Source organism: Prosopis cineraria, unplaced genomic scaffold (genome assembly GCF_029017545.1).
Source record: "Prosopis cineraria cultivar Desert tree isolate PC_DT_omini unplaced genomic scaffold, ASM2901754v1 PC12, whole genome shotgun sequence".
NCBI classification, from domain to species: domain Eukaryota; kingdom Viridiplantae; phylum Streptophyta; class Magnoliopsida; order Fabales; family Fabaceae; genus Prosopis; species Prosopis cineraria.
Genome location: NW_026555343.1, coordinates 1,429,618 through 1,447,367, shown reverse-complemented (window position 1 = coordinate 1,447,367; position 17,750 = coordinate 1,429,618). Strand labels below are relative to the sequence as shown.

The 17,750-nt window shown below is 31.9% G+C and overlaps 1 protein-coding gene across 1 annotated transcript; it reads right to left on the bottom strand.

The window, feature by feature from the left end:
* Positions 1 to 2,816: 2,816 nt before the first annotated feature.
* On the bottom strand, positions 2,817 to 8,673 carry LOC129289490 (uncharacterized). Its single transcript, XM_054926260.1, has 7 exons — positions 8,511 to 8,673; positions 8,370 to 8,431; positions 7,237 to 7,370; positions 5,885 to 6,027; positions 5,403 to 5,474; positions 3,336 to 3,437; positions 2,817 to 3,247 (listed from the first exon to the last, which is right to left on the bottom strand). Exons 1-7 carry the CDS (start codon positions 8,581 to 8,583, stop codon positions 3,075 to 3,077), a joined length of 759 nt encoding a protein of 252 aa, XP_054782235.1. The 5' UTR covers positions 8,584 to 8,673; the 3' UTR covers positions 2,817 to 3,074.
* Between the last annotated feature and the right edge of the window lie 9,077 nt (positions 8,674 to 17,750).

Here is a 17,750-nt window from a genome sequence, read left to right as displayed (position 1 = left end):
CAGATTCAGAGTAAGCTTTTCAAATTTTTTTTTTTTTGTTTTTCGAATGATAACATGGATGCATACTTTAACCATTCCATTCTTACTAAAAAAATTAGTTAATCTTTATTATGTATGAGAAGGAAAAATATTGCCTCATGAAAACATAAAAGGTTATAAATGAGAGGAATATTTGAAAACATATATTTGATGCATATAAAAACGGGTGATTTTTGCTTGTACATAAGAACAAAGTCCAAACTTAAAATTTGTTTATAATTAATGAGGTTTCGTTAGAGATAAGGATGAAGACATTATTGAGAAACGCATGGTCAAGGCGAAATGATGGCGCCCGAGACTCTTCATGCGGTGAGGCGTAGACATCGAACATGTTTTGTCACGAGATGTGTTTGCATCAGAAACTGAGATGATGTATTTTCCCATATACAAATAAATTTTTTGACCTCATCCCACAATTATTCTCCATTAACAAAGCTCACATATCACAAAAAAGCTTAACATGACTCTCTATAATCAAAATTAATGGTGTGTTTAGATTTCACTTAGGTAAAATTAATTATAAAAAATTGATTAATGTAATAGATTATAATGATAATTAATTATGCTATAACGTGATGGTATTTGAATGATATTTTATGAAATTAATTTTGATAAAATTTAAAATGTTTTGATAATTTTTAATTATAATAAATTTAAACATGTAAATTACAATAAAAGACATGAATTGTACGGTAAGCATTGATGAACTTGCATATAATATTAACTTGTTGTAACTTGATTTTTATAGTTATGATTACATAATCTTTAAACTTTAACTTGATGCAATTACAGTTTTAATCATTTAAAATATTGATCTCTGTATTTTAAAAAATAAAATTAAAATGATTAAAATTATTTTAAACTTTAATTCACCAAACAAAATTATTTTGAAATTTAAAAACTAATATTTAAATTATTACAGTTTTTAATTGATTAACATTTTAAAATAATTTTAACATTTTTTTAATTAGAGGAATAGGCACTAACAGCTTCAGTTACGATAGAGTCAAAATTATAAAAATTAAGTTATAATGAATTAAAGTTAAGGGATTGAGTTATAACTATATCAAAACTATAAATATCAAAAGATTAATTTTTTCATATTATTAAATTTATTTTGATTTAAATAAAAAAATATTATATAATAGTGATACATTTAATATTTATAAAATATTTAATACTCATATACAATAAATTCTTAACACAATGAATGCCATGAATATATTTTGGATGGAAGAAGACTTTTCCAACTGCCTAATGCCATAAATCATGAGATATGAAACGCCAAGACTATGTTTGGTAATTCAGAAATTCTAACGAATAATAAATATTTCGAGGTGCATATGAATTTTTTTGTAGGTATTTTCAACCCTCATTAAAATCAAAAAAATGATAATTAACTCATTAAATATATCTTAAAATAAATAATATTTTTACTTTTATCTTTATTAAAAATAAAAAGATAGAGATAGATTTATAAAATTAAATTCACAATAAGAAGAAAATTAGAAAATAATAATAAATAATCATCCATATGTATTGCGTTAAGGACAAATTAATTCTTCTAGAAAGTACTTTTAATAAGGACTAGAAGGAGCGTAAGTTTATAATATTTATTCAATTATATTTTTATTATCTTATAAACACAAAACATACCAATATATATATATATATATATAAATTTATTTTACTTTCAAAACTAATTGTTGTGTCATTCCGCATCAAACAACTATTGAAAAAACGAAGTCGGCTTCCCACACCGCTGAGAGAAGCCTCATCCGGCCTCCGTCTCTCTGCTGAGGGAGGGGTTTCGTCCAGTTTTAACGTGAACGATCTAAATTTAAATAAAAAATATATATAAATTATAAACAAATTTAATAAATATGACAGTTCAGATTTACTATGTATAATCTCAATTTCATATTAAATTTTTTTAATAAATTTACTACTATGTTTAGAATATATACACTGTCCAAAATATTTCTAAAAAATCAATTTAAATTTTTAATATTATACTTAGACTATTCATATTAAATTTGAATTATTAGATTGATAAACATATTTATTAAAAAAATTATAATTTTTATATATTTTTTATTTTAAAAATATACATTAAAAATTAATATTAAAAATATTAATTTGAACCGTTCACTCTGGACGGCCCAAATTTGGAACCCCCACAGATGAGCTCCGGTAAAAACAGATTGTAAAAGATATGCTTAAGCCTTAAGTGGGGTCAATTCCGCATCATCCGTACCATTTTGTGTGTGTGTTCATGGTAATCACTCCAGTGGTGTACCATTCGGTCCACACTCCGCCTAATTCATCCGTACTAACGAAGACAACTCAAGGTTCGCATAACACCAAGGTTTCGTTTATCTTTTCTGCTGCAACCATGACGTGAATGGCCGTAAGCAATGGCTGATAGATCACGTATCTTCTGACATTTATTGACAGCAACAAAGAAATAAGACATGGACACACACAAGAAACTCCTATTTTCCACCGAACTTACGATTTTGCATGTGGTGTTAGTGGCCAACTTGTACAAGGAAGCTTTTTGAATTCAAATTATTAACCAGGGAAGCATCAGACAAGACATTCAAATGGCTTTATTTGATATCCAGAAGTATCCTTTATGCTGCTGAGCAAAAACTTAAAAAAGAAAAATTGTAATGATTAACAAAAGTATATGATAAACAGTGCATACTGAAAGGGTTTAAGCAATGTGCTTTCTTTAGTAAAGCCAATTCCAAAGGGGACATAAGAGATGAATGTGATGAATCATGTAATGAATTAGAAAGCAAGACAAGTTAAAGAACTTGCAACGTGCATTACACTTTGATCACATTGACAAATTTCCAGCGGCGGTAGTATCAACTGCTTTTAACAAAAGCTAATCATAACAACAAGCCTTGTCCTATTAAATAGAGTCGACAACTCAATTAATGAACCAAACTTCAAAATTCAGCTTCACTATCCATCCCCGTTTTCACGAACCACGCTTACCAGGCATACTTGGTATTTGATCAACTTCATGTCTCTGATTTCCCATTTCCCCGAGGCTTGATGCAATATACGCGTGATCCCATATGCTGCACTTCCAGACCAGCACCCTCACAACCATTGAAAAAAAGAGATTCGTCTTCCTTTCCAATCCTGCGTCTCCAGCTCATGAGAAAAGCTGGCTTGGGTAACGCCACATCAACTGCCAGCACAAGTTGACGAGCTTCAGCAATTATACAAAGTTTGTGAAGCTATGCTACTTTTTATTTAAAGAGTCTCTAGCCAGTTACCCCCATTCTCATTTGGAAGACAAGATGATGTTCCATTGCTCGGTTTGTAACATTTAAGAAGAAAGGAAATAGTCTGTATCAAATTTGCATACTGTTTCACATCTGCAACCATTTCAAAAGGTAAAAAATGTTAGGGACAAGAAGTCAATATATTATAATAAATCACTCTCCAATATTCTATTCTATAGTTTACAGAAAAATGGGCATGTTACAGGTTACTGCTTCCGATTTTCATTATAGAATGCTTAGAAACATTCTTATTTGGTCCTGAATATAAGGCACTTGATACTGTATTAATATACATTTTTCCAATATTACTATTTAAATTCATGAATTATGAGAAAGAATATAATGCAAATTCAATTTTTTTCATATAAATAGGGATAAAATTTTGAAGTTTATTCTATTTTCAGACAAAATTAATAAACTTAATCACCTCTCCTAAATTCCAATAAGGTAGTTAGTTAAAAATATCTTATAATAGGAACTGTAGGGAGCATATTTATAATTGAAATCTTTCACTAATTAAATAAAACAAGATGCAGTAGTATAATTTTTCAATAATTGAAATCTTTCACTAATTAAATATCTTATAATTTTTCCAATCTTGCCACAATTTAAATTCATGAATTATAAGAAAGAATATAATGCAAATTCAATTTTTTTCATATAAATAGGGATAAAATTTTGAAGTTTATTCTATTTTCAGACAAAATTAATAAACTTTATCACCTCTCCTAAATTCCAACGAGGTAGTTAGAAATATCTTATAATAGGAACTGTAGGGAGCATATTTATAATTGAAATCTTTCACTAATTAAATAACACAAGATGCAGTATTTGGTGTTGTTGCAGAAGGGGTCAGGAACAGAATATCTATTTTGGTACCCATTTTTGTATTCTATCTGTGAGGATAACAAATGATATACATTAGCAGACAACCAATTGAAGAAGTTGAATGTCGGTTCGAGAAAGCAACTTCAACTTAAAGCCATTGGATAGACAACATACAAAGTGAATAAATACGTATTCATTAAGCTGATATTTGAGCATAAGAATACGCATAAGTCGACTCTTCTGATACGAAAAATAAATTAAAAATTTATTTCACAACAGACAAATTTTGGTTGTCTAAATAAAATTTTGATAGTGGTTTGCTTTTCTCATATTTTGGTTGTCTTTGCGGAATTCTGATTCTGCGTATGTATTGTTAACGGATTGCTTTTCATTAACGAGTGTATTAAATTTTATTTATGTCTAAATAAAATTTTGATTGTAGTTTGCTTTTCTGAGTCTTATTTCTCCACACTTCACTAGTGTCATCAGTGTGCGGCAATCATTAAATTAAAATTCAGCTTATAATAATATCTCAAGGAAAGTTTTCTGGTAAAACGTTTGTAAGAAATTTCACTTCTTAGATTGCATTCTGGTCCTGGTTGTTGCTCTCATTTCTCAATCTTCTTTCTCTTGGAACCAAGTTAATTTGAGTTTCTGATATTTCCATACCAACTTGGAATCCGCACTCCTGGCAAGTTGCAACCACGGAGAATGAAAAGGATCTGCTCACCACCGTAACAAAATAGACAAACACTAGCTCCATAACCAAGACATAATGGCAAAGAAATTGTCCATTTCAAAACCGGTTAATATACCAGATTTGTTGCTCTATGCCAACCAAAAATAGACTTGAGAAGCATGAACACAGAACATGCACATGACAAGGACATGGACAGAGCAACATGATCTAAAATGCTCGTCCACGATTTCAAATAGTGTGTTGTCTAATAGCAGTGACCAACATGTGAAGCAAACAGATGTGAGTCCCCTTTTAAAACGGCTATGTCTTCACAGAGAAGCTATCATATTATCTAGAGCAACTTATACCTACTGGGTGACAAACTCAAACACTTGAATGGAAATTGTTTCTCTTGCCTAAGCTTCTTCTAGGAATTAAGAACTCCTGGAGATCGTAATCATGGTTTTGCCCCTTGCAAGGTCAATGTTAAACACGAAAAAAAGATTAAAAATGGCTAATCAAGTCAGTAAGTTGGTAAGTGATAAACTTACACAATAAGATATCACTTGCAATGATCAGATCCCAGTCAGGAGAAGAATTTGGAAAATTGTCTCCCCAGGTACCTGAAGAATTAAGTACATTGAAAAAAAAAGTAACTCATCAAACAACTCATGGTTAAATAAAAAAAACATAAATTAGAATACAGTGAAATACAAACCTACATTTCAAAATGCATTCTATGGTCACTTCTAAATATGGAAAAAGGAAAATCAAAACAGGATTTAAAGCTAAGCAATAAGCAAGCACTAAGCATTAGAAAATGGAATGGCATAATAAGCATATCCTACTTTCTGTTATCCTAAGTTAGAAATGAAGAATAGAATCAGAAAAGTGTGTTTTATAGAACAAGATCCTCAACTATTAGCTGATAGCGGAACATCATGACCCAGTAAACATCCCATTTCTGCCTTGAAGTATTCCTCATAACATGACTAAGAACCAAGTACACTAGGTTGATTGAAAGAAGACATACGCCTTACGTGAGGAATGACAGGTATTTTATTTACTCTGCAGTTGTGCGCGATGTTCTCCTCAATTTCTATATCATCATAGTCTGATGTTGTGATGTCAAGATGAAATGACTTTTGAAGAAATATGGCCAAAGCACCTGTGCCACTGAAATCAAATGGATCAAATCACATAAGCAAAACTAATACAAAATGTCTAAAAGATGAAAAGCTCTTTGCAAGCAAGATATAACTGTATAATATGAAAGGCTCATTTTTCACACAGGATATGTCATAATATCGAGCTGTATCAGGTGCATTTGCACAGGGGCACCCTAAAGTATCTTCCCTAAAAATATTGATAAGAGCAGGCAGGAGACAAAAGTGAAAAGTCAGAGAAAAGAAAAGACAGCAATTGAAAGAACAAAATGAACGCAAGAATAGTAGACATGAAAAAAGCAAGAAATAAAAAATGCCAATAAGGTGTAGAAGGCATTTCAAAATTACAAGCTTTGAGTATTAGCACTCATCTCATGGCTTAAAAAACCCTCATATTACTTTAATTTTAAAATAGAACATTCTCTGTATCCAACCAAAAACAATACTCTTCATCAGAAATGGCAGTAAGTCTGTCACAAATGTAAAAACTATGATTAGTCTTCCTGACAATTGTACAGCTTGATACAAACATCTAAGGTTTAGTGTAGTTAAAGGTGCCCACCTCACTGCCTAAGGTGCTTGGCAGCACCTTTGCTACTTTTAGTGTCAATTAAGGCAAGTACCCAAGGGACTTCAGCGTAATTGGATAGCTGAAAGGTAAGGGGCAGCCTAGAAGCCTGGTCCAAATGTTTTAAAACATTAATAAGATAAAACAGGAAACTACAAAACCTAGCCTTAGAAGCCCAACCCATCCTTAAATAAGATAAAATCGTCATTCTAAAAAGAAAGACTTTTGTAAAAATTAAAGAAAATGAAGAGTGCTATTATATGCTTGAATGGTGATGCTGAGACTTAATTCATTTGATAATTTGTTATGACTAATGATTTGATGGTGATTGTAAAGTTTGATTAGTTAACTTATCTGTCAAAAGTTGTTACAAATTTACATTCATTCATTTTTTGTTTGTATAGCATACATTTAGCATTTTCTCCATTTCAGTGCTTTGCTTCACTCCAGCGTGCGCCTTTTTAGTGCCTTATACTTAAAGCAGTTTACAAACTTAGCACCTTGAACACACCTTTCAGCTTTAACTACCCTGCTATGGTTATGTAAATCAATTCACCATGAATGCTTTGCATAAGAGCATCTCTACTTTGCCCATCATAATTATCGCAAAGACAAATAGTTTGATGCTGTTAAGTAGAACCAAAAAAATACCTTCCCAATTCAATGATGCGCCGTCCTCCAATCCATGACTTGTGTTGAACTAACCATTCTGCAAATGCAAATGTCCCTGGCCAGAGTAGATTAGCATTCAGTTGATGAAAGGAAAATTCTCTGATGATCAACTCCTGCATAGAATATAATGCACCTCAAACTAGTTCCATGTATACAACAACAACAACAACAAAAACCTTATCCCACTAGGTGGGGTCGGCTACATAGATTATATGACGCCATTGTACTCTATCATTTATTAAGTTTTTAGAAATATTGTTAATTAAAAAGTCTCACTCAACAAACTCCAAAAGTGTTCTCTTCGATTTTCCTCTACCCTTTTCAACAGAGCTCAAAGTCATCTATTTCACTCTCTTCACAGGTGCCTCCTGCAGTCTTCTTTGTACATGTTTGAATCACCTCAAACGATTTTCTACCATTTTTTCTTCTTTGACTACAAAATGCCAAAATGATACAGTACTAGAATAAAAAGTTTGAAAGTGCAGTTAAGGTAACTCAAATAACCAACTAGCAGACAAATTCACTAAACCTCTCAAGGGTCCTCTAGTCAACTAGACTTGGAACATATGATTTATTGCCTTAAGTTTGCACTCTTCCAGTACCAGTAAATGGCGATGTCATTCAGGCAATTCCAGTTTTATACCATTAGTCATTAGAAGGTCATAGCTCCAGCGTCAAAGACTCTGTATAATGTATAATAGAAAAAAGGCACCCTTTCAGTCACAGATTTTAGCTGGCTTAAAATGCACCAAGAGTAAATCACATGCTGATTTTACCACATCATTCAAATACAATCAGAGCTACACAAATGAACTTCTTTTGTATTAGTTTACAGCAAAAAAGTCGAACAACCAAACTAATTTTTTAAAAAAAAAACAGAACCAAACTAAAATTTTAGTCATTAAATTATTAGGCTCATGTAGCTTTATTCTCAAAATAGAACTAGCCATTTGTGAAGCAACCTATGATACCCAAATGACTGAGTTGCAAAAAGTTTGTTATTTCCAACTTATAACTCGCACTTACTAATCTTGGTGACCAAATCTAGATAGCTCTTCATCATATGATTATGATAAACCACGTAATGGCCAGACCCACAAACAAAGCCTTACCGTTCCAGGAAACTGATGCCTCCTCTCAACATGTGTTTCTTGAATATCAGTGTTTTCCTCGCCTACATCGGAAAAGAATAGATAGAGTAAAGCAATAGTCGCAGAAGAAGGTGAACAAAGAAATGAAAACAGGGAAATTACCAGTATAGACGTGATCTTCCTCTCCGTCTCCCCCGGAGAATAGCGATGATGGAGAGAAGAGAGCAATATCCATTCTCTTATGCCAGGTATGAGGCAGAAATCGGAGCAGCTAATTTTGATAAAAGTGAAATACCATTCCATTCCCAGTAACCTACTAGGTAAATATCGTTTCCAGTTGGGTTTGACCAATTTTGCTCCAAAAACAAAATTAGTTGGGTTTGACCAATAAAAAAGTTGGGTGGATTCTCTCCCCTTACAATAATCATGCCCAAGGACAAAAAATAACAAGTTATTTATATATAAACACGATAAATTTCTGCAGCTGGTGTGAATATAAAATTTCCTGTGTGTTAATGCTAAATTCTTTATATATGAGTATTAAATTCCCAATATATGACTAAAATTAAGGCTCATTTATCCTATTTAAAATTAGTATTTAGATTCAATAACTGTATTTAATATTGACGTCGAGTGTCTATACCATATGAGCCATTAAAATTCAAATAAATGACTATAAACTCATACTCCATTTAAAATTAATGCATGAATAAGTTTATTTGAACTATTGATTTGGATTTTAATGGTTCAAATAATACAAGTACTTAATGCCTGTACTAAATGTAACATCTTGAATTTCAATCCAAAAAAACTAGTTGCTAATTAGGGGCAAATTAATAATTAATGGATTGATTATAGTTTAAATGTTGGGCTGGTATTTTGTGTTAGTTGGTTACTATATTAATAGGATTGAAGGGTAGAATGGTAAGCCAGGATGAAACGTGCGAGCATAAGTGAGATTAACCTCACTGTGACATACGCCGCAACGCATTGTATGGAAATCACTTAAAGCTGATGTGATCAGCTCATGAAATCAGAAGGGAGAAGTGAGGAAAACGCATCAAGAGAGGCAAAGAAGCTAAGATCTGTTAGGGCTTGCATTATCCTGCTATCAGAAGATTATTTCAGCTAGTGACTTGTCGGATAAGTATCGTACAGCCCTAAGCTACATTTCTACGCAAATTTCTTTAAGTTTAATCGGTGGAGAAATTGAATCGGGAAGTTTTAAGTAATTGAAATTTAAAGGAAAGGTTTTAAAAGGGCTTTCTAATGCGAAACTAAAATTTTATGACTAGTCCAAAGTTAGATGGTTAAACTTTAAGGATCAAGACTTAATTACCTAATTTATTACATTAAATAGAGAAATTTGTTAAATAAATGAGTTAGAAGGGTGTTATGGTCATTTGAATAGCTTATAAGACTAACAACTATAGAGAATGGGTTATGTAAGCTTAAAAGGTGCTAAATGACCTGTTTTATGTGTTGAAGGATTTGGTTTAGCCAAATTGGTACTTGTCTAAATGTTGGGAATTGAGCAAAGAATATGTATTGTATAGACCGAGCATTCGAGGATTTGCTTGTGGAGGTTGAACTAATTCTTGGGAGTTTAATGTGATTGGTACCCTTGATAAGAAAGGTAAACAGGTAATTAGAATAACTCTTGTACTTGTTTGTTTGTGAAATTATTTATAAGTATTTTATATAACTATATGCATTGTGTTTATGAACTGATAGAGTAGTAGTATTGTAAAAGAGTTATGTATAGGGGTGTGTGAGTAATACATGAAATGTATGAGATGATACATATGTATAGACATGCGTATTGCATCCATGAGTATATCCTAAACTAAGGTAGGGGGTCGCAACCATACTTTGTGCAAGACTAAGAAGTCCTAAAAGTCTTGAGCGAAAGATTACTCCACCAGGAAGGACCTAGGAGATCCTAAAAGTCTTGAGCGTAAAGTTTGCTCTATCATGAAAGACTAAGGAAAATGATTCACTAGTGTACCCTAAACTATAATAAAGGTCATGGTCTTACTCTATATAAGGCTAGGAAGTCCTGATAGTTCAAGCGATGAGAATGCTCTGCTAAGTAAGACTCAGGAGACCACCCATATGCAATGAAGATACTTGGTCTGAGACAAAAGTTTGGTGGGTCTTGTTTCGTGTAAGGTTGGAAGTCCTAGTTTGAGCGTAGAGCTTACTTCACTAGGTGAAACTGGGAGTGCATGAGCATAGCCATGAATAAGAATGATATTGAATGCATGTATATTTATACTATTTTTATTGAAATAATATTGCTTTATCTCTTATTTATTATCTAAGTGACTGAGACATATGTCTTACTCTGTTATTTTTGTACACAGGTGAAGAGAGCACGAGAAGGAGGGGAAAGGAAGTAAGAAAAAAGTAGCCTCACTTGACAGTGGTATAACTACCAATAATAAATGTATAAAGTTATAGTTAGATATTTGAGTTACCAAGTAGGATGCATAAATGTATATAAATATGAATATGTGAATATGTATATGATTTGTGGTTGAAAAATTGCTTGTGTACTTTGAATTTCATTTTGCCAAGGGTACCATAGTAGTTGGTACTTGGGCAGGCCTAGATGCCTATCAAGCAAGTATATGTTTTTGTGTAACTTGTTCTACTTGTATTAAATATGATTTTATTATGTGAAATTATGTGTATATGTGTGAACTTGATCTAAATAGTAAGGAGTCGAGTATATTTGTAATTCCTGACCATCTGGTGAGGTTTAGCCTCATATGTGAAAGTTGGATGATTGATAGTGAAACAAATCTATGTATACCTCATATGAGTCTACAAGTGTGTAATGTGACATTGAGAGGTTAAAATGAATATATGATGTGATATATGTAATTTGACGTGTTAATTAGGTGCATGTAGTCCCTTTGAACATAGTTCAAGGCCCATAATGATCTAATGGAATAAGGAATGAGAATTGAACACTTAGGGTGCAAGTTTTGAAAGAAAAAGTGACTTTTTACACTCAGGGATTCAATTTTAGATTGAACCATTGGATCATATCCAAACTTGTCTCATTAGATATAATATATTAAGAGCTTCATGTAGGCGCTTGAATCACTCCAATCAGACTTCCAATGTGAAATTGGCACGCAATTAAAGTTCACCCTACGAAGTATCATTTGACAGCAAAATTGTTGTCACATACACCACGGCACATTATGTGTCACACCACGGTGCATGGCACAGAAGGAAAGAGCCCGTGGCTTTATACCACATACCGCGATGCATAGTGGTGTGAGCCGCGGCTTATAGCCCGTTTCCCAGAAAAATAAATATGCCTTCTTGAGTCTTGAGATTTTGAATATACTTTTACAATGTCAAGATTCCACATTTTGAAAACAAATTGAGGGTTTTTACTCTAATATTATATTGTTATTGTATTGTATTGTATTGTGTGATTATAATGGTAAAGTCTGGATTAAGTAAGGGACTTTACATTAAGTACAGTCACTAAATCCAAATCCTTAAATTGGATTTAGATCCGGTGACTGTACTTAGTAAGGCATTGAGTGCCTATACCATCTAAGCCATTAAAATTTAAATCAACAGTTATAAATTCATACTCCATTTGAGATTAATGAGTGAGTGAGTTTATTATAATTGTTGATTTGGATTTTAACGACTCAAATAGTATATACTCAATGCATGTACTAAGTACAGTCACTGAATCCAAATATTTAAAATTGGATTTTGATTCAATAACTGTACTTAGTAAAGGCTCTGAGTGCCTATACCATTTAAGCCGTTAAAATTTAAATCAATCATTTTAAATTCATACTCTCACTCGAGATTAATGAATGAATGAGTTTATCTAAACTATTGCTTTGAATTTTAATGACTCGAATGGTATAGGCATTCAATGCCTGTACTAAGTACAATCACCAAATCCAAATCCTTAAAATTGGATTTAGATTTGATTGATTGTACTTAGTACATGCATTGAGTACTTATACCATCTGAGCGTTAAAATTAGATTTTGCTTTCTAGCTTTGTTAGTATTAGTTAGTGTAATAATTTCTTCATATTAATAAAATTGACTTTTTGTTGGCCAAAAAAAATTATCCACCTACAAGGCTAGACAAGGTTCTAAAGTCAAACATGTATGAATCAACTCAATCAACATGTATCTTTTATGAGAAATTATTTTTAAGTAAAATTACAATCAGGTCCCACAGAAAAAACTTAAAAACAGCTAGGTCCCATGAAATAGAGAAATTATCTTGTAGTCCCTTAGTCCTTTGGTGTGAATAATTTTGTAAGTAAAATTATTCACTTGCCCTAATTGAATTAAAAGGAAAGAATGAAGAAAGTGAAACCATTTTCATGCAATAAAGGTAACGAGCTGAGCTCTCACAATTGTCTTAAAAAAAGTGAGCCAGGTAGGATCATTTTGTAGCTAAAATGCAAATCCACTGTTATCCTTGCATCTCATATTGTTGTGTCTTCAATCTTCTAAGTGCATTCAGTGTTTACGATAAGGAATTCGTCAAGGAAGAAAAGCCTAGTTTTGACCTTAGTTTTACTATTACTGTGACCACGCTGAACAAGGTAAATGATGAGATCGGTTTGCATGTGTTCTTTGCTAATCATTTAATTTAGTCTTTTATTGTTTGTTGGATCGAATAAAGCCATGTGGGTTGTCTCTTTCTCTCTCTATAAGTATATTAGCTTGGGCGGTCTCTCTTTTTCTCTTTACGTGGTACATCTGTGGCGAGCAATCACAAGTCTTGCATTTGCAATGGTGTATTCGAGATCATAATACTATTTGGTTAAGTTGATAAATTTGTTATCAAATAGCAAGATGCATGATCAATAGCCTAAGCGCAAGTTATCAATATGCTATGAGTAGTTGTCAATATGTTTTATGTGGTTTAGGTTGAGCTAATAAATTTGTTATAAAAAGTAGGTTGAGTTGATAAATCCATTATAAAATATCAAGATGTGTTGTTAATAGCTTAAGTGTAAGTTATCAATATGCTATGAGTAGTTGTCTATATGTTCTGTGTGGTTTAGGTTGAGTTGATAAATCTATTATGAAATGGCAAGATATGTTGTTAATAGTATAAGCATAAATTGTCAATATGTTATAAGTAGTTGTTAACATATTGTGTATGGTGCAGGTTAAGCTGATGAATCTATTATGAAATATAGAGGGGAAGTGTGAGAACAAGAACAATAAAGGAATGAACAACATATGAAGAATTGAGAAGAATATTATCATCAATTATGGGATATGAAAGCAAGTGAAAAAAGTAGGCAATGCGTGAGGTTAGTACTCAGACATGATAATCCGATACGTGTAAGTGCATTAACAGTCACAAATATGTTAATCCAAATATTCTTTCAACCACCGAAGACTAAAAGGCCTTTGGAAAGGCGTTGGATGTAAATATCAACTTCAAAACAAGAAAGTTTATTATTGCAGAAGATGTCATGAGGCCAATTATACTTCCAAAACTTGGAAGAACCTAATCTGTGCTAATTAATGCTAAAGACATGCATTTTATTGTTTATGTAGTTAATACTTTTTTGTAAATATTATTAGACTAAAAAAGAGTTAGTAAATATCCATGCAACCCATGTTGTTTTGTTTTAATGGGTTATGAATATTATGTAATGACATGGAAGATGCTTTTAAAGCTGTACTATATTTTGTACATAAACTTGTAAATAATGATGTAAGCCTTATTGTCAGTGAATGAACATAAAATAATAATTTTTCCTTGCTTTATTGTTATTACCCTTTGCCTAATTGTAAATGGTTGGCTTGCAACATTCATGTGCATTTTATCAATATCTTGTTAGACTAAAAACTAGATAAATTGTGAATGCCCTTCGCCTAAGTGGTATTCCCTTGTACCCTGCTGTTATTCTTCTTTGCCTAATTGTAAATAGTGGTTTGTAACACTTGTACATTTTATCAGTAGCTTGTGGCACTTAAAAATATTTAAGTTTTCAATGCCTTTTGCCTCGTTATCAGTCTCCCTTGCCTTGTTATTATTCCATTTTGCCTAGTTATAAATGATTGGTCTGCAACATTTGTAAATTTTATCAGTAGCTTGTTACACTTAAAAATATATTAGTTATCAATGCCTTTTGCCTTGTTGTGATTCTCTTTTGCCTTATTGTTATTCCTTTTTGCCTAGTTATAATTGGTTGGTCTACAACACTTATAAATTTTATCAATAGCTTATTATACTTAAAAATATATCAATCGTCAATGCCTTTTGCCTCGTTATCATTCTCCCTTACCCTGTTGTATTTCCCTTATCTTAGTTGTAAATGGTTAGCCTACAACAAAGTTGTTACAACCTATTGGTCAATTGTATGTTATGTGATAAATAATGTAAAGGTCTCTTGACAACAATTGTGAGGAACTTATCTTGTCAACAATTGTATATTGGTGAGAAACATGTAATGACCATTATGGTTGAAATTAAAACCAATATTCATCCTTGATATAAGCATTTATAAAGTGAAATATACAAAATGAAAATTTCAAAATACTGTGTAACAAGGTAAGTACATAAAGTACAAAAAAGTTCTATCCTAAAATAATATGCACAACTTGGATAGCTCTTCTATCTTCTCTTTTTGCTTTAGTTTCGATCTTGATAATACAAACATGATAATGGGTTCATTTTCATTATTGGAATGATTGAAAAAGCCACCATATGCATTCAATTTTCTTCTTTCAGAGGTCTTCTTACATAAACAAATTAGAAAAGAAATTGTGGCCCTAAAAAGGTGAGTAAGCAACAGATTTATTAGCTCAACCTGCATAGCACAACATAATAAGAACTACTTGTAACATATTGAAAACTTATGCTTAAGCTATTAACAACACATATTACCATTTCATAATAGATTTATCAGCTCAACCTAAATGACACACAACATATTAACTAACAATTATTCATAGCATATTAACAACTTACACTTAAGCTATTAACAACATATTTTGCTATTTCATAATGGATTTATCAACTCAACCTACTTTTTATAACGGATTTATTAGCTTAACCTGAACCACATAAAACATATTAACAACTACTTATAACATATTGATAACTTGAGCTTAGGCTATTAATGATGCATCTTGCTATTTGATGACAAATTTATCAACTTAACCAAGTAGCACTACGATCTCGAATACGCCATTACAAATGCAAGACTTGTGACTGCTCATCATAGATGTACCACGTAAAGAGAGAAAGAGAGACCACCCAAGCTAATATACTCATAGAGAGAGAAAGAGACAACCTACGTGGCTTTACTCAACTAACAAACAATAAAAGACTGAATTAAATGATTAAGCAAAGAACACATGCAAAACCGATCTCATCATTTACCTTATTCAGCACGGTCACAGTAACAATAAAACTGAAGGTCAAAGCTAGGCTTTTCTTCCTTGACGAATTCCTACAGTCACAAATACCAAACACACTTAGAAGATCTAAGATGCAGCAATATGAGATGCGAGGATAACAGTGGGTTCTCATTTTAGCTACAAAATGATCCTATCTAGCTCACTTTTTCGAAGACGATCGCAAGAGCTCAGCTCGTTACCTTCACTGTGCGAAAATGGTTTCACTTTCTTTGTTCTTTCCTTTTGATTCAATCAAGGCAAATGGGTAATTTTACTTATAAAATTATTCACACCAAAGGACTAAGGGACTGCAGAATAATTTCTCTATTTCATGGGACCTAACTGTATTTAAGTTTTTTTTAAGTCTTGATTGTAATTTTTTCTAAAAATAATTTCTCACAAAAGGTACTTATTGATTGAGTTGATCCATGCATGTCTAACCTTAGAACCTTCTCTAGCCATGTAGGTGGATAATTTTCTTTTTTGGCCAACAAAAAGTCAATTTTATTAATATGAAGAAATTATTACACTCACTAATATTGACAAAGCTAGAAAGCAAAAGAAAAGTAAAACCTGGAACAACAAAATCCAAAAATTAAAGAAAGCAAGTAAACCTATTACTTGAGGTTTAATTGAGGTTGTACTTGTAGGTGGATAATTGAAGCATTAGAATCTTCAGCAACCTTACTTAAGAACAATATAATTGAATATGTTTAATTTGACTTAACCACACTGGCACGAGATCGTATTTCTTTAACACATCATTTGGGCAATTCTATAAGAGATAAATGATGGTTAAAGACCTGGAAAGAGTATTGTAAAACTTATAAAATTTTAATTTTGAGAGAAGGAATGAGATTTGCAAATTATATAAATATGTTAAACTCAGATATAAAACTAACCACCGATACATCTCTCAAAAATAGCATTAACTGCCTTGAAGGCATACCAAAAACCTTCATTGGCATCACCTTGTTACTTCTAACAACACTATTGTAAATCAAGAAACTGAATCATCTTTCCCGATGACAAGTCTCTTTTTACATAGCTAGATCAAAGGAGCCTTTAACTTTCCTAATCAATCTCATATCCTAATTATGAGAAGTCATTAATTTTTCTGATTTTCTGATTATCTGATATTCTAATAACCTAGTCCTAGAAGTTAAGGCTCATACGAAGCTTGTACCACCGTCTCTTCCAAAACCCTACAAACTTCCATCCAGTCTCGATAAAAAATATCACACTATTTGACTTCTGTAACTTTCGTTTATCTTTTGACATTGTATTTGACAGAATCAGCGTGCCAGCTTTCAAATCTGTTGCGACGGAATAGAAAGGATATAGAAAAAAGATTTTTTGATGATCCAAATCAAACAAAAATGGCTTGCTCGATTGCTAGATATCGGCGCCTGTGGAGATTCTAAGCTAAGTTTTCTGCTATGAAAGTAAACTTATAATTGGTGAAAGCAATAATGTCTTGTGATTGATCTGTAAAATTACTCCAATCGTTTATATAGTCCTCGTGATGAGGTTGCTCATGGCCATATTCAGTGTAAGTACGTCACAGGAAGAGGTTGTTCATGATTTGTTTCAACAAATAGCGAATTTGTGTTATACTTTAGTGAATCAGTTTTCCTTAAAGGCAGATTTAGTATATATGTAAGATTTTTCTGTTAAAGTTGAGGTTGCATTTAATATTTTGTTTTCTTCATGCTTCATTTGGTTAATTCTAAGTAATTAGCTAGCTATCACATGAGCTCATTTTGACTATTGAACTAATACATAAGAGTATCAGAAATCTCTTAGATGTTTGAAAATATCAGTAAAAAATTTCCCATTTATTTTTTTAATACAAAACACTAAAAATATTGCAAAAAAAAAAACACCAAAAATATGGCAATCTAATTAATTTTGCAACCCTATCAATATATCAATAAAAGTTATGAAAAGTTTATAGTATATCATAAGATAACGTG